The sequence below is a fragment of the Hemitrygon akajei genome, chromosome 15 (assembly GCF_048418815.1).
Source record: "Hemitrygon akajei chromosome 15, sHemAka1.3, whole genome shotgun sequence".
Classification (NCBI taxonomy): Eukaryota; Metazoa; Chordata; class Chondrichthyes; order Myliobatiformes; family Dasyatidae; genus Hemitrygon; species Hemitrygon akajei.
Window position 1 is genome coordinate 52,289,643 of NC_133138.1, and position 27,561 is coordinate 52,317,203.

Sequence of the window (27,561 nt, forward strand, 5' to 3'; positions counted from 1 at the left end):
AATCCACCCCGAAGTCCAGGGTTGATGCCACTGCACGACCAGCCGACCCATAGTTAATAATACCCTACTTCAAATAAATCTTACTTGTGACCGCAATAAGTCACTCTGGATGCAGATATATCACAACAGATTTGTTGAGTAAGCATGCAGACAATAGGTGCAGTCTGTTCCACATATCTCACAGGTAGAGGCTTGGCCTCAGTGAGTGTGATGCTGCTTTCTTTTTTCTTCTTGCCTTGTTAGTTTGATTGCAAGGTCGCATTCGATGTCTGCAATCATTAGGGAAAGACTGCGCAGAATGGTACAGAAAAAAATGCTTCAGCCTTTGCCAACCATCTACAGCCCGATCTCACTAATCCGACTTGAATTCCAATGTTCTTTCACTCACTGAAGCAGTCGAGGCATTTCACTTGCCAACTTGTACATTTTGTGTTGCTGGAGGAAGCTGGAGCACCAGGAAGACTGTGTGGATATACACACTCCACACAGACAATACTCAAAGACAGGATTGAACCCCAGTGTCTGACATATGAGCCAATATCTCTATTAGTTGCACTACTGTGCCATCTTGTATGAGTCTTTCCCTGTTTCATGTACCCCTGTTTATTCGTACTTTCCTGGTAGATGTAATATACTTAATCAGTCCCAGGAAAGCTGCCTGCTTCCAAGATACAGTAATCCCATATCCAACAGTCTAAATCAGCAGCCTAATAACCATATTTTACATACATTAAAACTAATTCCCTTTCAATCTTTCTTTGCATTTGCCATTGTCATTGATTTATGCTTTTTTGTCTTTATGCTGTTTTAATTAAGTTAGACTCTCAAAACACTGGAGAAACTCTGCGTGTCAGGCTGTCTATAGAACAGAATAAACCACCAATGTTTCAGGCTTCATCAGGACACACTTAACTGAATTTGTGCATGGTTTTATTGCTTTTCAACATTTACATTAACGTGAACAATCTTTACAGCCCGGCATTCCTGTGGTAAACTACATATACCTGTCTGCACATGCCCCTCTGCTGACTGCTCCTGTGGCTCCTCCCACAGACCCCTGTATAAAGGCGATTGGGGCACTGCTCCTCCCTCAGTCTCCGAGATGCCGTGCTCCCTTTTGCTGCTAATAAAAGCCTATCATTCACCTCCCGTCTCCGAGAGTTATTGATGGTGCATCAATTCCATTGAAGCAATTATGTTAAAAGACAGACTATCAAGAGCAACTTTGCACAAAGCAGACTTGGACTTTATTTATTCAAGGAATATATTGCATCTCTCCACCAACACTGTCCGCTTAACTAACTCAGTGGGCAAATGAACAAAACAATTATGTGTTGGTCCTTACAATTAATGAAGGGTTTTACTTGGACTGACTTGGTAATTATATTCTTAAATGGGGCGTAAGATTCTTTGGTCATGAGGTAGATGTCTGGAGAATAAATAACCACGCTGCTTCAGATTGGTACCACATCATTGCTTAATTGTTTATGTATTGAGTTTCTTGAAGGACAAAAGTGGCAAGATTATATTCACCAGCCCAACCAAATGAGAGTGTACTTGTTGTAGACTGTTATGTGAGCAGAGAAACGGTTGGCCTGCATTGTCTTGGAACTGTGCTGCAGATTCTTCCTTCAAAATGTATCAGATTTTTAGTCATAGATATTCCATTGCTATCAAAAGCCATGTCAGAAAGTTACTTTTGTATGGTTCACCATTTATTCTGGTTGCGAATGATAGTTGAAATGTGACTTGTATCTGGATGTAACAACAAATCACAATTGTTAAAAGATTTTGTAACCCTGTTTTCTCTCGGGTTGTGTTTCCTAGACTAATGAAACTGATGTAAATGATCCATCATCATCCACACTTCCTAACAGCAGTTTTGATATGATCTACAAAATAGAAGATGTTCCTCCTTGGTACCTTTGCATTTTGCTTGGATTTCAGGTATTCATTTTGCTTCTACTTGTTCATTTTGTAAATGTGCATTTTTTGATCTTGGCAATTAATGTCTTTATTGTTATCTCCTCTAGATCTTTGCACTTGAGGTAAATATTGGTTGGGGCTATTTTTCAGTTAATTCTTGTGTCTGACGTTTTTTTTTATTCCGAGCTGTCCTTGCTGTTAGCTTTTGCTGAAGAGTTGTCAAGGGGATTGAAGGAATGAAACTATTTATAACAACCTAAGGCAAAATATCACCAGAATCATCTGTCTGTCAGAACAGGAGGTGTATGTTTCTGCCCAGCCGGTCTATATATTGAAATTCTAATTAAAATTTTAGTATGGTGGTACAGCCTGCAGAGGTATTGCTATTTTGCCTTATAGAATAAGAGGTAGAAAGGAAATACAGTTCCTGAAAGTTGCTTCATTTCAACATGGACTTTTGTAGATCAAATAAAAATCACAAGAATTTTTGAACTGAATTTGATAATGTGTTTGGCATGAGACTAAGAGACTTTCAGGATATTTGTTCATATGAATTAAATTGCATTATGGTTTGCTTTCCAACAATAGCAACACCTTTGAATTTCATAATCTCTTGAGTTTATCAAAATTCTGTGTTTTAATTTATAACCTTACAGGGCTCATTGCAGAAATATAATTACCTCTTACTACGTTTAAGAAACTCTTAAATGAGCACATGAATTAGTGAAAAATAGATGGCTATACATCAGGGAAGAGTTAAAATAATCTTGAAGAGGCTTAAAGGGTTAGCACAACATCATGGGCCAAAGGGCCTGCACTGATCATTGTTCTCATTTTCTGAATAAATGGTTTTATTTTGTAATTTTCATAGTAAAGCTGAAAATGCCCTACCAAAAGACAAATGGAACGAATCTATCAGCTGAGATTTAAAAAGATAATCCCCTCATTGTTCTCTTCACCTTCTTAATCCTCTCTCCCATTCTCCATTCTATAAGAAACCATGTAGATATCCATTTCCTTTTTCCAACTTTGCAAAGCTTGTTTTATCTTTGACTTTTCCCAGGTCTGTAACATTGATGATTTTCTCCACAAATGGTGCCTGGTCATCTTGAATATTTCCAATAGTTTTAGTTTTATTTCAGATTGGCAGCATTGTTTTTTTGTTATTTTTGAAGTGAATTATTTGTATATTAGAACTTAAGGGAGTTCCTGTTTACAAAACTTTATCTTGGACTTCCAGCACTACTTGACCTGCTTTAGTGGAACCATAGCTGTACCCTTTCTGCTGGCAGAGTCACTCTGTGTTGGAAAAGATCAGCATACTGTCAGTCAGCTGATTGGTACCATCTTCACTTGTGTTGGAATTACTACACTTATTCAGACAACTGTTGGATGCAGGTATGTGACTTCTGAATAACATGGGTCATTTTTTTCCTTTTAAAAGCTTTTCATCATCGGCTCGAATATTACTATAATTAAAGAAGGTTGCGAGTTAAATGAGGAGTAGATTTAAAAGGTGGGGCAAGGGAGAGATAAACAGAAGGTGATGGGGGAAATCGGGAGGGGGGGGATGAAGTAAAGAGTTAGGAAGTTACAGAAATCGATGTTCATGCCATCAGGTTGGAGGCTGCCCAAATGGAATATAATAAGACAGTGGAGGAGGCCATGCATTGACATACCAGAATGGGAAGTGAAATTTAAATGGGTGGCCACTGGGAAATTCTACTTTCACTGGTGGACAGAGCATAGGTGCTCAGCAAAACAGACTCCCAATCTACGTCGAGTCTCACTGATATACAGGAGGCCACACCGGAAGCACTGGATACAGTAGATGACTCCAACAGACTCACAGGTGAAGTGTTACCTCACCTGGAAGGATTGTTTGGGGCCCTGAAGGGTAGTGAGGGGGAAGTGTAGGGGCAGGTGTAGCATTTGTTCCGCTTGCAAGGGTAAGTGCCAGGAGGGAGATCAGTGGGGAGGGATGAATGGACAAGGGAATCACGTAGGGAGCGATCCCTGCGAAAAGCCGAAAGTCGGAGGGTGATGTGGGGGGAGGGAAAGATGTGCTTAGTGGTGGGATCCCATTGGAGATGGTAGAAATTCTGGAGTATTATGTGCTGGATGCGGAGTCTGGTGTGGTGGTAGGTGAGGACAAGAGGTACCCTATCCCTGGTAGGATGGCGGGAGGATGGGGTAAGAGCAGACATGTGTGAAGTGGAAGAGATGCAGGTGAGGGCAGCATTGATGGTGGAGGAAGGGAAGCCCCTTTCTTTGAAAAAGGAGGAGAGTGGTGGTGGAGGGGAATTAGTTGGGTCTGGTGTCAAGAAAGAAATGGAGAGATTTGAGGCCTTCCTGGCGGGTGAAGGAAATGTATAGGGACTGGACATCCACAGAGGAAATAAGATGATGGGGGCTAGGGAACTTGAAATCATTTGGAAGGATCTAGAGTGTGTGATGTGTCATGGATGTAGATAAGATGGGACTGAATTAGGGGGGATAAGGCAGAGTCGAGGTATGCCAATATGAGTTCAGAGGGACAGGAACAAGCTGAAACAATGGGTCGACCTGGACCAATAGGTTTCTGGATCTTGGGTAGGAGGTAGAAATGGGAGGTGCAGGGTTGATGAGAGAAACCCAGCACTAATAAGGTCAGTGATGGTGTGGGAGACAATGGCCTGGTGCTTCTTGGTGGTGTCCTGTTTGAGAGGTAATTACGTAAGAGGAGGTGTCAGAGTTGTCACTGGGCCACTGCAAGGTAGATGTCAGCCCACCAGACTACTACAGTACCCCATTTATCTGAGGGTTTGATGGTGAGGTTAGGATTAGTGCATTTCCTTGGGATGATTTTTTTTTAAACAAAGAGAAGCAAGATAAGCTTCGGAAAATTTGACCCAAAAATAATGCAGCTACTCTAGGACATTTAGAACATGCATTTGATCCATAATTATGTATTACTTTGCTAATTAAAGCTGATAACAAAGCAATCAATTAAAGCTACGTTGAAGTGTCATTAATTATTGTGCACAAAGCATGCAGTAATTTGCAGATCATGATCACCAAAATTACAGCTGCTTAAAATTCAGTCTTGTCTGCTTTGTTAAACTTTCTAAATTTTGATTTGCTTAGGCTTCCCTTATTTCAAGCAAGTGCCCTAGCGTTTCTTGTTCCTGCCAGAGCTATTCTTGCTCTAGACAAATGGAAGTGTCCAACTGAAGGTATTTAAAGCTTCTTCTGTTAAGAATTAACTGAGCAAAGCATTTACAAATCCTCAAAAGTACAATTCTAGGCTACTGCTCATCATTCAATGACTAACACAATGATAATTGCGCACTCTGGTTATATCTCACTGGTGTAAAATGTGGGGCATTGTAAAAAAGTACATCTGAGAATGCTATCACTCAAACTCCCTGTTGCATTATGTACACACAGATGTACACACTGTATTTGAGTAAGCTGTTAAATTTTACAGTCTAAAATTTAGACAAACCTGCATGTTCTAGATAAGAACTGGTTGCAAACCTCTTGACCACTAAATCATTCTTTTGAACAATACACAACCTGCCATGCCATATCACACTGAAAAGTGGTTATTGAATTTAGGCATTAAACTTGACAAGGTATCTATAAAGTGAATGGGATGCAAATATATTTTAAAGAAGTATTTTGGAACAATAATTCATCATTAATTTCCATGATTTACTTTACAGAGGAGATTTATGGAAATTGGACCTTGCCATTCAACACAAGTCACATATGGCATCCAAGGATAAGAGAAGTAAAGTATCAAATATGAAGCTTTGTTGATACCGACAAGGAAATCAACTGCTGGCTCCAAAGGGAAATCGTTTTCAGTTTTTTTTATTATCCAGTTTTTCCATTTCAAATCCTTGGTAGAGTCACCCATTTTTCAAATGAAAAAATGTATCCAGTTCTTGGTGGCTTGGCAGATTGAAAGCATTTTAAAAATATAATTATCTTAACAGCTTATCACTTGTATGGTGGATGGGTTGGGGGAATGCCAATAAAATGGAAATCAATATGTTTGAGTAGCTTAAACATTGAAGTGACAAATAGTCAGCATTGATGAAGACTTTCATCTCAAAAATAGTATTTTTTATATTGCATTGCATTCTTTTTCTTCTTCTTAGAAATGGAAATTTAAACATATAGCCATGAAATATTTTTTGGCAGTTGTCAGGAAACTTCCCACTTTCAGTCTGTATATTCTGCAGATTATCCCCAAGATTCTGAACTGTGTTACATTTGAATGGATATTTCAAAATGAATAATGTATACCACTTTGCATATTTGAGAAATTCTTCTTATAAATAATTAGTTTCTTATCCGAGCTAAAACCCCTAACAGGATCAGTATATAATGGTAATGTCACCTTTATTCCTATTACTGGTGGTTTCAGTGAATCCCTATACATAACCAAAAATAGAAATTGCAATGGGCACCCTGGAGTCTGAAACCCCATCGAACCAAGTAGGTCAATTGATGAAATTTTGCTTGCACTTTGCACTTAACTGCTTAACAATGCAAATTTAAAACAAGACAATCAAAGCTGCAATGTAATTTGCTTTCTAGATTTACTTTGAATTTTTGAAAACTACAACACATTCATAAATTTGAGGGAACAATTAAATATCACACAAGGATGTACTACTTAATAAGGCATTGATCAGACAGTACTTGGATTATTGTAAACAGTTTTGTGCCCTTATTTAAGAATGAATGGGTTAACATTGGAGAGAAATCCAGAGGAGGTTCACTAGAATGATTCCAGGAATGAAAAGGTTATTGTATGAGGAGCATTTGGTTGCTCAGGGCCTGAACCCACTGGAGTTTTCATTGAAACCTATTGAATATTGAAAAGCCTAGTTAGATTGGATTTGGAGAGGGTATTTTCTGCAGTAGAGGAGTCTAGCACCAGAGGGTATAACCTCAGAATAGAAAAAAATACACGAGGAGGAGTTTCTTTACCCAGAGGATGGTGGGTCTTTGGAATTCATTGCCACAGATGGCTGTGGAGGCCAAGTCATTGGGTATATTTAAAGCAGAGGTTAATAGTTTCTTGATTAGTCAGGGTGTCAAAAGTTACAGGGAGAAGGCAAGGGAATGGAGTTGCAAGGGATAATGTATCAGCCATGATAGAATGGCAAAGCAGATTCAATTGGCCGAATAGCCTAATTCTGCCCCTGTGTCTTATAGTCTTGTATTTTTTTTTCTTTTTGAAGCATATCACAATTTAAATGCATTTTGCCTTCTGTGTAATTTGATAGTAGAGTGTAGCTGTTTTACGGAATCTGCAGCCCTTTGACTTCAGGTCCATGCTGACTATTAAGTGTCCATTCCATATACACTAATCATTCACCTCCTATCCCTTCAGCCTCTACCACTCCCAATACACTAGAGAGTCTAATGGCTAATTGTCCTATGAAGCTGGAGCACTTTGAGGGAGGAAATGGGGGAAACCCACAAGTATTTTCTGTTTAAAGCATTCAGCCGCATTACTATAGAGAAATTCTTTTGGAATAATACATGGTAAAATAATTTAATAAGAGTTTTTGTGATGATTGCTTACAATCTGAATCACCCAATCTTAGCTTTGAAGTTTAATGGATGCTGAGTAAATTCAAAGTAAAATTGCATTTTAATGTCCAGCAACATAAGTGCTTTTCATATTTATTACCCATTGGGTTTTATATGCACATTATACTGTACATACTGTTTAAAATATGTACACTGTTAGTGGTGTTAAATGCCAGAGGACACTATTGTAGATGAGTGTCTCTCCTCTCCATTTTATTTGTCTGAAAGAATGCTCAGGAAAAAAAAGCAGTTTCATTTTTGGAGTCCAGTGGAGTTCCTAGTCATTTGTAATAACTGTTCTGTTGATCAAATGGCAAAAGTAATTAGAATCATAGTATGTAATTAAAAACAATGCTACTATTTCCTGACCTATAGTTTTAAATTGAATTTTTCTATCAACATAATGGACTAGAATATAAAATACTTTTTCTGTGAAACTAACAAAGCCTTTAATATATAACTCTACAGACCTTAGTGCAAGCATATGCATATCCAATTTATTTGCAAGCATTATAATTTCTGTAGTTAGGCAGTTTGTTGGAATTTCTTGTTTACCTGCCTCCCATCTGAGGTTTGCACAGCATTGAGATATGATAACTGTTGACCAAATAAAATTTTTAATTTGGAAACAATTAGGCATTTGTAATCTGTGTTTTCCTAAGGGTTTTTAATGAAGCCACATGCAGAGTAATACTTGGCAAACACAGCTCTAAAATATTTTGGTCATTTCAAGTTCTCAGAATATGCTTGATGATACACTCAATCAAATACGTCTTATTTATTAAAAAGGGAGGCAGCATAATTAGTGTAAATGGGGAAAGAAATGGTGGAGCAAGTTTGAACTTCAATGAGGTTTCAATTTTTTTTAACTTAATTATATCAATGTTTAATTTTGCTGATCTTGGCAACTTACTGTTGCACACATGTCTGTGTTTCTCTAATTTTATTCAACTGTTCCATGTAATTTCTTCAACTATGTCGATGTCATTTTGATTGTATAAATCATTGGACCCTCTATTCACTGAAATATTTTACTCTGAAACTGAGAACTACTAGAACCTGTACAAATCTCTCACCTATGTTTGAGATGATGCTCAGAACTCCATATCTCCAGTCTCTAATATCTTGCTGTCTAATATTGCTATCCTTCCTAGTGTTCTTGGTACATTGATCTTGTAATGATAGCCTGTTCCCTTTTAAGAGAATGTGTGGTGATGTTTGCTTTGTTTCAACTCCTGCTGTCTATCCTCTTTCAGATTCAGCAGACTCATATACTACATCTTGTCTTCTGTGCATCAGCATTCCTTCAGCTGACTACGCGATAATGGAATGTGGTGTTGATTTATAGCTCAGAAGAGAATCTGCAAGTCATTACTTCATAATAATACCTAATCTGCCTTCCATGATATTTTGCTGATCTTTCATCTTTTCCATTTGAAGCTGAATGATAAGAAAATATGAAATGTTTGATTCTATTGCTTTTCACAAACTGTTTAAATTGAAATGACTAGAACTGTGAACTATTTATCCCATACAATCTCCCTCGAAGGAGAATTTGTTGCAAAAATAAATTGGAGTTCTTCCATCGTGTCTTCAGTGTTGATATATGACCATCACCCCCCATGCTTTACAGTAGTTCATTTTAAATAACTACTTACCATTATGTGCAATTAACCATGCCTTTCTTGCTGTAATCTATATGGACACACTGGAATAGCCTTAAGCGGTGTTTGTCCTTTTGATTTACAATCTTGAGGGAATGTGTACTTTTGCCTGGTTCTTCCAGATCTTTATCCACACTAGCTACTGAACAAAGCTATAAAACTTTTTGTTAAACAATGACCAAATGTTCCAAATGAAGCTCTTTATTCCTCTGGGCAATGATACGTGCAATCAAATACATCATGCAGAGATAGTCAATGCACCTATTCAATAATGAAAATATTTTAAATATTTTCCTGTTTTGTGAAGCTCCCACATTGAGGTGGGTGCTAAATTTCATTGTGTCAGCAGCAATGTCCCTCTCGAGTTTAGCATTAAATTGCATTGTCCTCCCCATCTCTAATTTACTACCCCATTCAATTTTACTGCAGAGCCTCTGTTTAACGTTATTAACTAAAAATTGAAGCATGCATTCTTGCTGTCTCTTGTATGCTGCGATTAACCCTCAGCTAACAAATTCTTAGACCATTTACTTATTGCCATGATTCTACATGAATAGTTTATAAAAATTGCTTATTTTATACATGCTACTGAATATTGCATCTGTGTTAATAATACTACCACAGTATCTTTGAGTATATGATGTCTCACTTGAGCAGTAACATTTCTGAATTTCCTTACATAATTCAGATACAAGGTGCAATTATCATATCCAGCCTGGCTGAAGTGCTGATTGGCTTCCTGGGTCTTCCTGGAGCACTCTTGAGTTACATAGGACCACTCACTGTTACCCCTACAGTATCCTTGATTGGATTGTCTGTGTTCCAAGCAGCTGGAGAGAGAGCTGGGTCACACTGGGGCATTTCCATGTTGTAAGTACAGTATCTGATTCACTTTTTGTAATAACAATTATCCCGGGCAAGAATAAAGACAATGTAAAGCATCACACACCTGAAACTTTTCCTTTACCGAGGTCTTCACATCCTATCTCTATCACTGTCCTCAGATGTCCATCTTCTTTTGTCCAAAAGCTGGTGATTCTTTTATCTCTGTTAAATGGTTAGCGTGGTTTTGGTGAATTCTGTGAATGTGCCTGAAATTTAATAATATCACTGGACCATGAGAAACTGCGTCCTCAAGTTTAAGATGAAGCAGAATGACTCTTACTGTATATGATATCTGGCCTTTGTCATGACATGGTGCTGAAGGCAGCAGTGAGCAGGAAATTGAATACACCTTCAGCTTAATCCCTCTTGCAACATGCAGATGTAGAAGCTAAGCTGACCTGAGTAAATTATCAGTTGGTTTGGAAGAATCAACAAAGTCTCTGTGTTTAGTCCCATTGCCACTGAACACACAGTGTGTGATACTGTAATGGAACTAATATGCTCCCCATGTATGGATCCTTCCATTTTTGCCCTTTACTGCCCTCATGCCACTGATGCTCAGGGTAGCAATGAAGGTCCTCCATCTCTGGCAGTGTTCAGGACTTCTTTCATTATGTTAGCAGCTTCCTCTCGGTTTTCACTACTCTCAGTCATGCAAGTCCCAGGAGGAAACTCAGGAATACAGTTGCACTCAGATGCAGCAGGATTATTCAATGCTGTTCCCATAACAATTTTGTTTTGTGGGTTGTTAGCCCTGAGCTGAACTCCCAAACCTGGAGGACCAGCGGACTACTCTTGGTCTAACCTGTTTGGCATGGGTGATCCTACCAAGAGCCAAAGCATAAAGCCCTGACTCCAGCCAATGTAGCCCTCTGGGTTACTGAAGCACACAAGCCTACAAACCACGACAAGGTTGTGGTCCTCTTGGAGCATCAGGATATTTTCACTTTCATGTTATTGCACAGATTAAATTTCTAATTTTAATGTACATGTCATATAAAAATGTCTTAACACAACAAATATAAATTTGAGTGCCAATCATAATCTATTACCATAAGCAATGACAGCTATTTGCTAGTGCTGCAAGTAATGAGTTAATTTATAAATAATGTCACTACATTTATATTGCAACTTCTTTTTATTTTCTTAGAACTATTTTTCTGATTGTACTCTTTGCCCAGTACCTGCGTGATGTGAATTTCATAGTACCTGCTTTTAGACGTGGAAAGGGATGCACAACAGCAAAGATAAAAGTTTTCAAAATGTTTCCGGTAAAGAAATTAATTAAATTTTGATACTATTCATAAGTTTTAGTCACATTTCAATTTACCAGTTGTTACTCTGCCCTGCAAAAAGATTTCTATTCAATTTTTGTACCTTTCTTCTATATTTGAATATGTAAGTTGATGTTTCCAAACAATAAATACCAAAACTTCTAAATAATTGGATACTTGGCCAAATAATTTTTAAAAAAATGTGTAACTTAAAATGCAGTTTTAAATAGTTTTCTTCTAAACAACAAATTTGAAGGAGTTTTGCTCTCCAGGTAATTTATATGACATAAACGTTTCTCAAATGTAGCTTTCCAACTGTAACAAACATTTAATTGTATCAGAGACAATTGAAGCTGACATTTAATACAGAACAGATTATTTTTTAGACTTTGTTTGATGTTTGAAGAACTGTAAGTTATTAAATGTATTCTTCCTGCCATTTGGACAATCAAGTGTATTTTCTGGAACTTTCTCAGTTGTGTAGTATTATGTGTGCATTAAGAGCTGGAAGATTTTTACATTGTTGTTTATAATGGGATGAAATATATGCTTTGACAATAAGAAAGTTGTCTTTATAAACTACAGTTTTACATTTTTAATTTCAGTAGAGATCTATACCTGGCATGATATCTGATGGCTTGTGGTTCCACCACTACTTGTTTGACATCTTGAAGAAGTTAGAAAGATCTATCTTATAATTGTCAAGCAACTGCAGGACTTAGAAACGTAGAAAACATACAGCACAATACAGGCCCTTTAACCCACAAAGCTGTGCCGAACATGTCCCTACCTTAGAACTACCTAGGCTTTACCCATAGCCCTCTATTTTTCTAAGCTCCATGTAGCCATCCAGGAGTCTCTTTTTTTAAAAATTAAATAGACGCTTCACGAATTTGTGTGTCATCCTTGTGCAGGGGCCATGCTAATCTTCTCTGTATTGTTCCAATTTTAGTAAATGAGCTGCCGAAGCGAGCACAGGAGTCTCTTAAAAGACCCTATCATTTCCGCCTCCACCACCGTCACCGGCAGCCCATTCTACGCACTCACCACTCTCTGAGTAAAAAAAAAACTTACCCCTGACATCTCCTCTGTACCTTCTTCCAAGCACCTTAAAACTGTGCCCTCTCGTGCTAGCCTTTTCAGCCCTGGGGAAAAGCCTCTGACTATCTACATGATCAATGCCTCTCATTATCTTGTACACCTCTATCAGGTCAACTTTCATCCTCCATCACTCCAAGGAGAAAAGGCCGAGTTCACTCGACCTATTCTCATGAGGCATGCTCCCCAATCCAGATAACAATGGGATTTTTTTTATAGGAGCTTATTTCCCAACACACTAGCAGTCTGTACATGTACCTCAAAGCCCTAATATTCTGTTTCCTGATAACCTCCCATTTTTTATGTTTAACCGGTTAGTATTAGTGCAGACAATATATTGTCCAATTTGGTTTCTTTTCCTTTTGAATGCCTCCATACTTTGAAACTATCCATTTGTGCACAGGTTTAAGAACCCACTTTCAATACTTCTCCTCAATTTTACATTTATCTATTCCAGATGAGTTAAATGTAAAGCAAAGATGATGTGCAAAAATGCCAGGGAATTGTAGAATGTCCTAGTATGAAATATTTTTTGAGGATATTTTCCTGCAAATGTGAGTTGAAAAATAACTGGCAACCTACGCCTTGGAAGGGTAATCTTCATTATTTAATTTCTAGTTTTACCCTTTTTCCCAAGTAACTTACAACAAATACCAGAGACTTTGGAATAACTCTATGAGATGGCAAGACCCATCTGTTGCTGTCCCCACAAAGCTGTGCATTCATAGATGATATAGTGTGGCACAACGTATGAGCTAGTTAGTAACCTGAAAGGTCACAAGGTCGCTGATACAAAGCCACCCTGTTAAGTTTTAAATATTGCACTCATTGTTGGAGGCTGCTGTTCCTGGTAGGTATATGTTTGGGGGGTGTGGGGTGGGGGAGTGGGAACATCATGCAGCAAAACGCAGGATGCTATATCGACATTGGTAGTAATTGTTATCCTTGTGACCTAATGTTCAACTTGTTTTAAATTTTAAATGAAGCCTGTTTTTAAAATTTTGAAGCAGGCATGTCAACTCATCAACTAATTTTCATGTGATTTGCAGAAACTGATCTACCTATAGATTATTAAAAACATTGTACAAGGATATTCAACTGAAAGTGTGTCATGTAATTAATGTCATAATTGACCATAGTACTAACTTTCAAATTAACTACACAAGGCCATTAAAAGGAATAACTTTGAAAAGAGCATTTAAAATTGTATTGAAACTCAATGATTTAAATTGTGTTGGACGGTTGAATAGTTGTGTTCCATCCTGAGTTGGAAACAAAGCATCCTATTGTGTATTTCTGGGGAAAACAAAGTGAAGGATTTAACTAAGATGATCTGGCCAGAAGTTCTTCCTCAATAGTAGACTGGATTGGAAACCTCAGTGAGGTTAAAGGGTACACAAAAGGTTGTAGTGGCATTTTGATGACTGGTTATCTGCTATGGTGAAATAGATGTATGAAGTTGCCCTGTGGAAACCCTGTGAGGTCTGCTTCCTGGACATGGTCTAAGTGTCTTGCATTATTCAACAGGTTGGGTGCAATGATAATGTCAGGTTTAGAACTGTCTTGAAGTTTCCAGAGGACATAATGACCAAGGAATAGTTTCACTTCAGGAACCATTAGGTTTTTCAGCTACGTAATGCTTACTTAAAAACAGATGTTTGAATTTCAGGGCAGCTATCTGATTCTTACTACTTTGCTGTTCATGTGTAAATTGGCAGCCATTTTTCCTACATTACAACTGAGAAAGAACACTTTTTGTACTCTGATGGCTGGAAGGTGTTGTAGGATACTGAGGTTATGAAAGCTATCAACAAATTCTAGTTGCTCTTTGTCTCAGTCACTTACTTATAATTGCTTGAAATCATAAGATTCTTCCAGTATTATATATGACATTTTCCTACTCTGTCAGCTCCAGATTTGTCATTAATTGGCTATATTTACTCAATTCTGCTTGTTCAAAACAATACCATTGCCTGATGTGCACAAAGCCTTCCGTGAGGTCAAAAAAATCAATATGTTCATCACAGCTTTTATTGATTCTGTTTATTTTTTGCATTCAGATATTTATCCCTGACAAACTGCACCTGAATGAGAATAGGAATGTGGGAATGATGCATCAGCATGCTACCAAAATGCATTCTCAATGCATTTGTGTCACATGCAGAGGGAATATTTTTCAATCCATTGTTGTAGCTGGGACATTTTTAATATGAGTTTCTCCGACCCCCCCTCCCATATATCTTTGAAATGCTCCAAAATCCATGTGTATCTGGAGTCCCACACTAATGTTCTCTGTTAGCCTGTTCAAAAACAAAATGCTTAGTTCACTGAAGAGGGTAAGTCCATCCAATGTTTACTCCAAATTGCTGGAATGCCATGACATTGATCTCTACTGAATCATTGCTGTAATATTGAGAATTATAATTTTTAGTAAGTATTTGTAATATCTTGCATTGAAAGTAGCAATTATTTTTGTAAGTTAAGCAAATATTCTCCAAGCATCCTGGAAATGTTGGTGCACCTCAAAGGGAGTAGCAGAGATAGAGGGGCTGGGAGAGGTTAGCAATGGGATGTTAATTATTATTTAAATTGTGTGCCTCCACTGAAAAATTTCAGGAGCATCCATAACTATTGGAAGTATGTTACACCTTTTGTCATTGATAATGGGTGACCCATGAAAACAGTCATATCCAAGCCTTTGCCACTCTTTTTCAGCTGACACCGTGACCACTGGGCTATCAGTCTCTCTTGGTCTCCTGGTTTGTTATCTCCTTGCCCCTCTCTGCAAGTTAAAGCAACTTTCACTTCTCACGTCTCCTATTTCTCATGAACTTTTCAGCCTCTTTGTTCTGGAGATGCTGCCTGATCTGCCGTGTGTTTCTAGCATTTTTTTAAAATTCTTAGCTATCTTGTGAAGATGGTGGTGATAAGTGGTGGCTCTTTGCATGCAGCCCCAATCGAAATCATCGAATATTCCCATTTAGAAGTATTGCAGCTGAAAACCAGTCACAAGTGGGTACTTCAGTAAGAAACATTGTTTTAAGACATTTAAAAATCTACTGAGACCCAAAATTGGTGGATCCTGGACTGCAGACTTGGGTTGCGAGTGCAGTTCCCCTTTAAGGAAATAGAAGTACAGAAGAAGAGCCTGTCTGTAGGTATGATTGAAACACTAGCCTTAGACCTCCACTTCTGACTATCCTGCTGGAAAATGCAGTCTCTGAAAAATAAAACTGAAGACTTCAGAGCAAGATTGCAGTACCAGAGGGACATTAGGGACTGCTCTGTACTTTGAATCATTAGCCACCATTTTGGATGTAGTGCTGCAACCCGATCGCTTCACTATTCTCTGCAAAGACAGGAGAGATCAGTTGTTTAGAGGTGATGTATGCTTTATGATTAACTAATCGTAATGCACAGATGTGGCAGTTTTTTCTCAATCCTGCTCACCTGACCTGGAACATTTAGTGATCGAATGTTGTACATTTTATCTACTGATGGAGTTTTCCACCATCTTGTTGGTGGTGTACATTCCACCTCAGGCCAATGCCAGGCAGGCACTGGAGGAGCTGAGCACTGTGATCAGCAGTCATGAAACGGTGTACTTAGATGCCTTCCCTATCACCCGAGAGATTTCAAGCAGGCCAGTTTGAAGTCCTTGAACAATTACACCCACATATCACCTGAGGAACGAGAGGAGCCAATACACTTGACCATTGCTATACCACCATAAAGAATTCCTTACTGTGCCATCCCACACCCACATTTTGAAAATTCTGATCACCTGGCTGTTATTTTACTTCTGGCAGATAGGCAGAGACCAACGAACATTGCATTAGTGGTGAGGACCAAGGAGACATGTTCAAGGAAGGTGGAGGAGTGCGTACAGGACTGCTTTGAGTCGGTGGACTGGACAATATTCAAGGATTCATCCATGAATCTGAATGAATGCACTACAGCTGTTACCAACTTCATCTATGTGGATGACCTTGTGCTTTTGGGAACACAATGGACATACCCAAACTAAAAGCTATGGATGAAGCAGGAGTCTGAGGGCTAGATCTGTGACATTCAAGACCGCTCATCCAGAACTATACAAGAAGTCTAGGTAAAATCTCTGGAAAGTTATTTTAAGAGCAAAAAGACAATTCCAATTAAAGTCAGAGATGGAATTGCATGTGCCAGCTCTGGCAGGGTTTGCAGGCCATTACTTCCAACAAAGAGAAACCTAACATTATAAATGGCTGTGATGCTTCAGTCCCAGATGAGCACAACACCTGTTCTGCACGCTTTGAAAGAGAGAATAAACAACTACAACATCTGGTGAACCTGTGATCTCTGCCTTGAAGGCTGATGCCAGAACATCTTTCAAGAGGGTGAACCCTCGCAAAGCGTCAGGCCCTGATGGTGTACTGAAAACTGTCTCAAACAACTGCTGGAAGTGTTTAAGGACATCTTCAATATCTCACTGATGCAGTCAGAGGTTGCCAACTGCTTCAAAAGGGTGACAATCATACCAGTGCCCAAGAAGAGCAGGGTGAGTTACCTCAATGCATATCACCCAGTTGCACTCACATCTACTGTGATAAAGTGTTTTGAGAGCTTGGTTATGGCCAGAATCAGCTCCTGCCTAAGCAATGACCAGGACCCACTGCAATTTGCCACAATAGGTCTACAGTAGATACAATTTCACTGGCTCACTACATGGTCTAGGATCGCCTGGACAAAAGCAGTATCTACATTAGGCTGCTGTTTATTGATTACATTTCAGCATTCAACACAATCGTACACTCAGTTCAAACCAACAAGCTCCAAAACCTAGGCCTCTGTTTCTGTACCTCCCTCTGCAACTGGATCCTTGACTCCCTCACCGGAAGACCACAGTCAGTGTGCATTGGAAATAACATCTCCTCCTCGCTGGCAGTCAACACTGGCACAGCTCAAGGGTGTGTGCTTAGCCCACTGCTCTACTCTTTCTACACCCATAACTTTGTGGCTAGGCTCCGCTCAAAAGCCATCTATAAAATTGTCGATGACAAAATTATTGTTGACAGAATTTCAGATGGTGATGAGGAGATGTACAGGAGTGAGATAGATCAGCCTTGCACTCAACATTAGTAAGGCCAATTCCTTGTGGAATTGATTGTGGATTTTAGGAAGCGTTAAGTCGAGGGAACACTATCCAGTCTTCTTCGAGGGTTCAGCAGTGGAAAGGGTAAGCAGTTTCAGTTTTCTGAGTGTCAACATCTCTAAAGATTGATCCTGAGCCCAACATATTGATGTAATTACAGAAATATTACAAAACAAATGCTATATTTCATTAGAAATTTCAGGAGACTTGGTATGTCACCAATGATTCGTAAATTAGGTACAGTGGAGATGTCAGGGGTAAGTCTTTTTACGCAGAGAATGGTGAGTGAGTGGAATGGGCTGCTGACGGCGGTGATGGAGACAGAAACAATAGGATCTTTTATGAGACTCCTGGATGGATACATGGAGCTTAGAAAAATAGTGAGGTAGCATTCGTAAATTCATTGCCCATTCAGAAATCTGATGGCAGAGGTGGAGAAGCTGTTCCTAAAATACTGAGCGTGTGTCTTCAGGTTGCTGTACCTCCTTGATGGTAGCAATGAGAGTAGGACGTGTCCTGGGCGATGAGGGTCCTTAATGATTGATGCCGCCTTTTTGAGGCAATGCCTTTCGAAGATGTCCTCAGTGCTGGGGAAGCTAGTGCCCATAATGGGGCTGGCTGTGTTTACAACTTTGTGCAGCTTTTTCCAATCCTGTGCCCTGGCCCCTGCACACCAGATGGTGAGGCAACCAGTTAGAATGCTCTCCATGGTACAGAAATTAGAAACATAGAAACCTATAGCCCACAAAGCTGTGCCAAACATGTCCTTACCTTAGAACTATTTTTTTTTTTGCTCTTTTTTTACCCTACTTAATTAATGTAATTTTTTATCTATGCTTATTGTAATTTCTAGATTTTTTTACTGTACGTATTGCAATGTACAACTTGCACAAAACAGTAAATTTCATGTCATATGCCAGTGATATTAAACCTGATTCTGATACTGAAGTAGTTGCTTGTAAGTCTAGAGATGCAGTGAAATGATAACCAGCATTTGCAGCAAATAAACAGAATCTGAGGTCTTTTTAGACTATTCATGCTCTAACAGCCCATCAAGGTTTTGGTCATTATTTCTTTTAACTCATTAGTCTTTTTACCTAAGAAGATATTTCAGAAGGGGACCCCAACTCAATGTATTGGCTAATAGCATATCGCTAGTTGAATAGAAACATAGAAAACCTACTGCACAACACAGGCCTTTCGGCCCACAAAGCTGTGCCGAACATGTCGTTGGGTTAGAAATTACCTCAGGTTACTAGTTAGCTCGTTCCTGAGCCTTTGTGGCTCATCAGGCGGTGCTCATGCCGGTTTCTGTGGCATGAAGCGACCGAGTAAGAGACTCCTCCCCTCCCCCCGGATAGGACGCCAGTCTATCGCGAGGTTGACCTCCAGCATTTTTATGCCGGTACCCATTTTTCAGCTGGGTAGACTGGAGCATTGCTCAAGGACACACGCTGCCTCGGCTGGGCTCGAACTCACGACCTTCAGGTCGCTATTTGAATACCCTAACCACTTGGCCATGCGCCACACGGGGTTACCCGTAGCCCTCTATTTTCTGAGCTCCATGTACCAGTCCAAGAGTATTTTAAAAGACCCTATTGTATCCACCTCCACCACCATCGCTGGCAGCTTGGAGCTATTTTGTTTACGACCTTTTGCTTTCCTACCTTGCATCCAGCTTTTTTTCTCCCTCTGTATATCTCACTCAGAAAAGTGAATTCAAACTTCTGTGTACTGGTTTGGACTGAGTCCCTGTCATTTCAGCAAAATGTCAGTCTAGTTGTGAAATTACATGCTTATTTTTCCTATTCAAACATATTTTCCAGTGCAGATTAATTGGGCAGAACCTGGCCAGCACTAGTATTTATTCACCAGCTGCAGCTGATTTTAGTAAAATATTTTGTGCCAGCTGACTATAACGATGTTCCTTGTGCCAATGCATTCCTTATTTTGAGTTCAGCCCCATACCCAATATCCCTCATAGAAAGGATTATTTTTTCATTCAAAATGATAATTTTAAAATAATTGAAATTCAGGCCAAACTTCTGTTTTTAAGTATTTAGATATTTAAATGCTTACATTTTTCATTGTAATATTCAGAGCTGTCAAATCTGTTGACATTTACAGTCAAAGATTGCAAAAGCACAATAAATTGAAGTAATCAAAATATGTTGTATATCCATGCAAGTCAAACTGAGCACAAAACTTGTCAGTTTTGAATAGTTTAATTAGCTTATAGTATATGGGAAAAAGGTGACTCTCATCAAAGTTTGGGTTATGTAATTCTTCTCTGCAGCCCAGAGTGAGTTTCAAAATGGCTTTTGTGTTATGAATCCTGCATGGGCCTTACACCTGTCATAATTGTTCCCTTTTTTCTAGATTATAATGGCCATCATGGTTGTATGGTTAATTTGTTATCTATTAACTCTCACTGATGTATTTCCAAAAACTCCTGAACAGTATGGATTCAAAGCACGAACAGATGCTAGAGGTGAAATAATGTCAACAGCACCCTGGTTCCGTATGCCATATCCTTGTAAGTAATTGGAAATATAAGAAAATTTATATAAGATCTAATTTCTTATTGAGTGGGGGAAAGAAACTTGCAGTTACTGCTCAAAGAGAAATCCTGTAAATAAACACTAACACTCAGACAAATTGGTGTTTGTTGAACGAACAAAACTAGTTCATTATAAAATCAGTGATCTATTTTATATTAAATCTGCATGTGATAGAAATGTTCTGCTTATTTTGCAATAAGCCAGTTCTGTATATCTATAAGAAGGGTAAAAGTAATCAAATATTAATGCTGCTTTTATTATTTTAAGATTCAAAAGCTTTAATGGCCATACGCAAGAGATTTGCCAGAGTTATTTTGAGCTTTCAAATGTATAGATTTAATGGAGGGCATGGGGTTCTTCCCTTCTAAACAGGGGAACTTTAGAGGAGATGCAGTAGAACTAGTTATAATCATGAAGTAGATGGAAAGTAACTGATTGTGTTGGTAATTGGCAAGGAAAACAAAAGTGACTCGTAGAAACCTTTACATGGCACCTGGTTAGAATCTGGAATGCACTGTCAAAGGAACCAGTGAAGATAGATTGCAGGGCCATGAGACAGTGAGGGAGTTGAACCAGTATGGATCCTGGCAGAATGCCTTTCTGTGATCGCTTCCTTTAAATTGAACTTGGGCAAGCATTTTGTGAAAGCAACAAATGCTTTTAAATATTATTTATTTTTAAATCTAAACAGGTCAGTGGGGTTTACCCACAATCACAGCTGCTGGAGTGCTGGGAATGTTCAGTGCAACTTTAGCAGGTATAATTGAATCGATCGGTGATTATTATGCCTGTGCTAGGTTGGCTGGAGCCCCACCTCCACCGATCCATGCCTTAAACAGGTAAATAAACTACTCTTCTTATTCAGCAAGTTCTGTGAGCACGTGTGCCAATTTTAATCATTTGTGCAAAATTGCAAAGAATTTCAGATAATTTACTAAACTCATACCAGTAAAGCAAGGTTACTTTAAGGATTCTCAAAAACTTCTGGAAATGGATGCATAAATTTGAATGTTAAATCAGTCGATAGAACATATAAAAGATATCGACAAGATTTCAAATCCTGCCTGTCATTTAAAATCCTTTGATAATAGGTAACCTGTTTTACCTGCTTGCATAGTAGCAGAACTGATTGGAACCTATAAGACTCCTTTTGTCTTCCAGAGGGATCTTCACTGAAGGAATATCATGTATCATTGCAGGATTATTTGGTACAGGAAACGGTTCTACATCATCCAGCCCAAACATTGGGGTCCTTGGGATTACAAAGGTATTTTTAATCTCTGTCTCTTAATGTCTTTCCTTTTATTTTCTGCTGTTTTGTGTCCTTGTGTGCCTGGGAGTCCTCATGCAAGATCCCCTAAAGGTTAAGGCAGCGTTAGCATTCATTTTGAAAGGAATAGAATATAGAAAGCAAATGTGTGATGCTGAGGCTTTATAAGGTAATGGTCAGACTGCACGGAGTATTGTGAGCAGTTTTAGCCCCTTAACTAGAAAAGGAGGTGTTTGCATTAGTAAAGCTGTAGGGAAGATTCACGAGAATAATTCTGGGAATGGAAGAGTCAACGTATCAGGAGTGTTTTAAGGCTCTGGGTCTAGTTTAGAAGAATTAAGTGGGCCGAGTGGGGGGTGTCTCATTGAAACCTATTGAATTTTGAAAGGCCTAGATAGAGTGGAAGTGGATGTTTCCATGTGTGGGGGGGGGGGGGGAAGGGGGGTGGGGTGTTGTGTCCATGACCAGAGGACACAGGCTCAGAATAGAGGGGCATCCATTTAAAACAGAGATGCAGAGGAATTTTTGTAGCTAGAGTTAGTGAGTCTGTGGAATTAATTTCCACAGGCAGTTATAAAGTCTAAGTCATTGGGTATATTTAAAGTGGAGCTTGATAGGTTCTTGATTAGTGAGGGTGTCAAAGATTGCATAGAGAAAGGCAGGAGAATGGGGTTGTGAAGGATAATAAATGAGCCATGATGAAATGGCAGAGTAGACTTGATGGGCTGAATGGCCCAATTCTACTCAATGGTCTTTATTGTAGGTTCATACATAGCCTCCCAGTATGTTTCCTTGTCAGTACTTATTCCAAGAATTATAGTACAAGAAATAGGTGCAATGTTACATTTTATCATTTACAGTTCCTAGATTTGTAAAAAACCGAATACTGAAGAGATAAATGGATATGGAGGATCTGAATGTGTAGAATAGCATCTGAATTGATTGCCTTCTTGTGCCACTGACGATAATAGTTACCATTACTTCAATCTGTAAATTGGACTAGGTCTTGCTGTCTAAATAAATCTAACAAATGGTGCTACGTGCCTGCTATTATTTATGGAAGAACAACGTAGGAATTTTTAAAACTGACATTAAACATCAAACATAGTAGTGTTTGACTAAGACATGAGTGCACTCTGGCTTAAAAATTCATTATTGTTTGAGCGACATGGTAAACAGACATAATGTGACAGATCAATACTAGCTTTGGCAGTAGGCCTATGAATGGAAATTGTTATTGCATTGGGCACTAATGGATAGACCTTACTTCTCTTTGCTGTTTCCCTCCCATATGAATTGGGTAGAAGATGTAGAAGAGGTCTATAGATATAACACAAAGAGTCTTAGACGCTCTCCTTGAAAGGGTAATTGAAAAAACCTGTGTGAGTGCTTTGGAGAAGTGCCAAGAAAGGAGATTAGTTTAAAGGATAGTTTGGCTGGTTTGGCCATGTAATAGGCAGGAAGACATCTTTTTTTGCAAACTTCTATGATAGCGCAGTCAAAAAATGAGTTGCACCATTTGAAATCGCGGAAGGGCTAAATAACAAATATCCTTTTTCCTGGGCACCCTGCACCCTAAAGCATTTTGGAAATGACTAAATTAACCATTTCGCGATACAAAGGTGAAATAAAAATTTTAAAGCTACTTGAGCTATCTCTCAAATCCCATGAAGTGAAGTTAAATCTAAGTATTGCAATGTTATGTAACCTCAGATGAACAAATCCATAGTTCAAAGCAAAAAACTCTAAAAGCTAGTGTTTGTATCGAGTTACAATAATATGAGCTTTGTGAAAATGTCTTCTTGCACTTGAGTATTTTTATTTGATTTTGAACGTGCTGAATTTGGGCATCAAATGCTCCAGAGAAAATTCAACTCTTTTTACAAGCATATTGGTTCTATAAGTTGTTAATGTCTATCAAACATCCTTGTGTGGATATTAGATTTCACAGGTACAGTGCTTTTCTACTTTTTAACTTCAATTTTTTTAGTAATTTTAAAAAAAGGTTTGAGAACTTTGTATTGAGAAGAGCTGAATAGTGCAAAATTCTTGTTTTTGCTTAATTGAACATTCAATTCACTTCCCATTTAATTCCCATTTTGGTCAGTATTTAATGTTCAATTTTAAATTTTTAAATCTAATTGCTGGTCTATTCACTTGGCATCCAGGTAGCACAATTTGCATTTCCTCAGTAATTTGTGGGTAAGTGCATTTTTCTTGAATAGTACGAGGGCACAGTTCTTCCTGTTGCAACATATTTGGGTTGTCTAGAGGGGTGCATTGCCTCGCCTTGAGTTTCTAATGAAGGTTCTTTCACTTAATGAAAACGTGCAGTAGGATTTGGGCAACTTGTGGCCTGGAAGAAAAATTGGATATTCATTCTTCCTTTGCTAATTAGTTAAAAAATATAGCCATGGAAGCAAGCTGATTGGGTTGTTAGGAAGGTGTATGGCCTGTTGACTTTCATCTGTCGGGGGATTGAGTTCAAGAGCCGTGAGATAATGCTGCAGCTTTAAAACCCTAGTTAGACCACACTGGGAGAATTGTGTTCATTTTGGTTGCCTCATTATATGTAGGAAGTAGAGGCCATAAGACCATGAGACAGAGCAGAATAGACCAATCAGCCCATTGAGTCTGCTCTGCAATTCCATGATGGGTGATTTATCATCTCTCTCAACCCCATTCTCCTGCTTTCTTCCTGTATTTTTTGATATTCTTACTAATCAAGAACCTATCAGACACTACTTGAAATATACCCAGTGACTCAGCCTCTACAGCTGTCCGTGGTAATGAATTCCACAGATTCACTACCTTTTGACAGAAGAAATTTCTCTTTATCTCTGTTCTAAATGAACATCCTTATATTCTGAGGCTGTGACCTCTGGTCCGAGACTCCTCTACTACAGGAAACATCCTCTTCACATCCACTCTATCTAGCGCTTTCAATATTTATAAATTTCAATGAGATCCCCTCAATCTTCTTAAAACCCAGCAAAAGTACAGGCCAAGAGGCATTACATATTATTTATATCACATATTATAATCCTCATGAAATGAATATCAATATTGCATTTGCCTTCTGCACCATTGACTCAACTGGCAAGTTAATCTTTAGGGAGTCCAGTACAAGGACTCTGAAGTCTGTTTGCACCTCTGATTTCTGAATTTTCTTTTGAGTTAGAAAATAGTCTAGGCCTTTATTCCTTCTACCTAAGTGGATGGTCATATACTTACCTACACTGTATTCCATCTGCCAGTTCTTTGCCCATCCTTTAATCTGTCTGCAGACTCCGTGCTTCCTCAACACTATCTTTATCTTTATATTTCCACAAACTTGGCCACAAAGCCATCAATTCTGTCATCCACGTCATTGACATATAATGTGAAAAGAAGAGGTCTCAAAACTGACTCTTGTGGAACACCACTGAAAGTTGAATTCTTATTCCTTTCAAGATTTAAGATCCAGAGTTTCAAAGTGCATTTATTATCAAAGTCTGTATGCAGTATATAACCCTGAGATTAGTCTTCCCACAGACAGTCACGAAACAAGGAAAACCATGGAACCCATTCAAAGAGAAACATCAACAATCTCCTCCCCCAAAACACACCTAAAAAAAATTGCACAAGTGGCAAAAAAATAGCAAAAACACAGACACGGAATATAAAACACCAACCCACAAAGTCATCAGAAAAGTCCAGGCATATTTAGTTCAGCACATTTCAGTTCAAACTAGTGCTCTGTCATTTGTTATGTTCAGACTATCCCAATCAAAAAGACACAAAAAAAGAATGCCAAGAAACCAGAAACACATTATAATGAGAACGACAGACTCCACAAACCACGTTGATTCAACCTCGCACAAGACTGAAGACTTTGGCACCGCCCTCCTACAGCATCAAGGGAGAGAGAGCGACTATTCCAACTCGGGCCTTCCTCCAGGAGCAGCAAGCAAGAGGGAGAGAGAGATTGTCACATGCAGACACCTTCCTCCAGCAGCAGCAAGCGAGAGGCTGTTAGACGGCGCTGAACACTTGCTTGCCTTCTGCTCTTGCCCTGATGATTTCAAACTAACTCGAAGCTTTAATCAGCGAGATTGGTGAGAAATAGATTCGATTATGGCTTTCTGGCCTCTTGGCCTTAAGGCAGCACACTTTGCTTGAAACCTCACCGAACACCCTCAGGGACAGCAAAATGTCAGATCACTCTGTCAGCCCAAAAACACACCGCCAAAATGATCCCAGGCTCCAACAGTAGCGAGACCACACTTAAAAGAAAAAAGAAGATATGATAGAAGTAGTTTCGAGAACTGTCTGATTGATGTCACCCTTGGTCGCATTATTCACTGGTGCCATCTTCCCTTTCTAAACATTTTGTGATTATATTTATTCCAGAGACTTTTGTACCTTCCTGCACTCTCTTCCCTTTTACTTTATTCTCACTTTGCCAAACTGTTGCTATTTAGCTTAAAGATACATTTCAACCCATCTCACTGACTGTAATTTTGCCCTATCCTTCCTCATGGTTTCACTACTACACACTGCATCTATTTACATACATACATACCAACTGTCCCATCCTCTGCTCTATCATTCCGGTTGTCACCCTCTTGCCAAATAATTTAAAACCCTTCCCAACAGCACTCGCAGACCTGACTGCTATGATAATTGTCCCCCTCAAATTCAGATGTAATTTGTCCTTTTTATACAGGTCATACCTTCACCAGAAGATACCCCAATGATTCACAAAATGCGAAACCTTGCCCCACTAACCAATTCCTCAGCTACTCTTTCAACTGCCAAATCATCCTATATCTTGCCTCACTGGTGCATGGCACAAGAAGTAATCTAGGAATTACTACCCTTGAAGTCCTGATTTTCAACTTTCTACCTGGATCCCTATATTCTCAATTTAGAGCCACATCTCCTTTTCCTACCTGTGCTGCTGGTACATAAATGTAGCATGAATTCTGGCTGTTCACCCTCCCCATTTAAAACGCTGTGGACCAGATCTGAGATGTCCCTGACCCTGATATTTGGGAGCCAATGTACCATCCAGGTGTCTCTTTCATGCCCTGTCTGCTCCTGTAACTATTGAATTTCCTATCACCTTTTCACTTCTCTACTTCCCCCCAGCCTTCCCTTCCGAATCACAGAGCCAGATTCAGTGCAAGAGACCTGGTCATTGCAGCTTACCTCTGATAGATCACCACCCCCTCCAAACAGTATCCAAAGCAGGGGTACTCTACACTGATTGCCCGTTTCATTTCCCTCTCTTGACAGTCACACAGCTGAAGGTTTTGAGTGGGGGGGAGGGAGGTGGTTGGAATTATTAGTCATTAAAATTTGTTGAAGATTGATTTCAAAAAGTTTTGCCCAAAATGTAGCCACTTAAATTTAGAATAAATTTCAGAGTAATTCTGTAAACGAATTAATCCTAGAATAAAAAATTAGTGAGCTGTTACTGGTTTTCATTTTCAGGCAACCATTTATTACGAGGAAAATTTTCTTTTGAGTAATTTCTGCTTTTTAGAAAGGCTGGAGGCAGACGTGACAGAAAAGAATATTATGCATTTGATATCAATTTCAGTTTGCTGTGATAGTTTTTTTTTCTTCATAATGCTGTTTTGAGATCACAAAACCATGACACATAGGAGTAGAATTAGGTTATTCAGTCCATTGAGTCTGCTCTGCCAATCCATCATGGCTGTCACCTAGACACCTTTCACATTTGAAAATAATGTCGCCTAAGAACAGGTGAAAATCCTTCTGTTTTGCTTAGGGATTTGTATCATTCACCTGAATTTCAAGATATGATGGGTAGGCTTGAATTAGAATTCTGATGTGCTTCTGCAATGCTACTTTCATTTGTTATCGCGGAACCACACTCGTGTAATAAATGTTCAAGTACTGGGGTGTTTGAGTACTTGCTGTTAACTGTGCTAAGATGCTACTTCAAAAATTGCTTACAATTTTATTTATTGATGGTTTATTATATTAATTTTATTTTGTAGATGCAGAAAGCATATCAATGTTTAAGGTGGAACAAGTCCAGTGGCATTTTTAAGACTGTATTTACACTTTGTGCTCAATATCCTTCCTATGATAGATATGGAATGTTTTGCCTTTTTATACAATATGTTCTTCGTAAAACTCATAT

General features: G+C 38.8%; 1 protein-coding gene and 1 non-coding gene across 4 annotated transcripts in view; one reads left to right on the forward strand and one right to left on the reverse strand.

Moving 5' to 3' along the window:
• Positions 1–27,561, forward strand: part of slc23a1 (solute carrier family 23 member 1) — a 139,358-nt gene that overhangs the window by 91,150 nt on the left and 20,647 nt on the right. For all 3 annotated transcript variants that reach the window (XM_073067581.1, XM_073067582.1, XM_073067580.1), the window contains 9 exons: positions 1,828–1,947; positions 3,167–3,324; positions 5,053–5,141; positions 5,634–5,701; positions 9,874–10,055; positions 11,221–11,341; positions 19,953–20,109; positions 20,826–20,973; positions 21,296–21,401. In XM_073067581.1, the coding sequence (XP_072923682.1) occupies positions 1,828–1,947; positions 3,167–3,324; positions 5,053–5,141; positions 5,634–5,701; positions 9,874–10,055; positions 11,221–11,341; positions 19,953–20,109; positions 20,826–20,973; positions 21,296–21,401 (1,149 nt within the window). The remainder of the gene's footprint in view (positions 1–1,827; positions 1,948–3,166; positions 3,325–5,052; positions 5,142–5,633; positions 5,702–9,873; positions 10,056–11,220; positions 11,342–19,952; positions 20,110–20,825; positions 20,974–21,295; positions 21,402–27,561) is intronic.
• On the reverse strand, positions 12,214–12,320 carry LOC140739632 (U6 spliceosomal RNA). Its single transcript, XR_012101700.1, has one exon. It is a non-coding gene; the product is annotated as a U6 spliceosomal RNA (small nuclear RNA).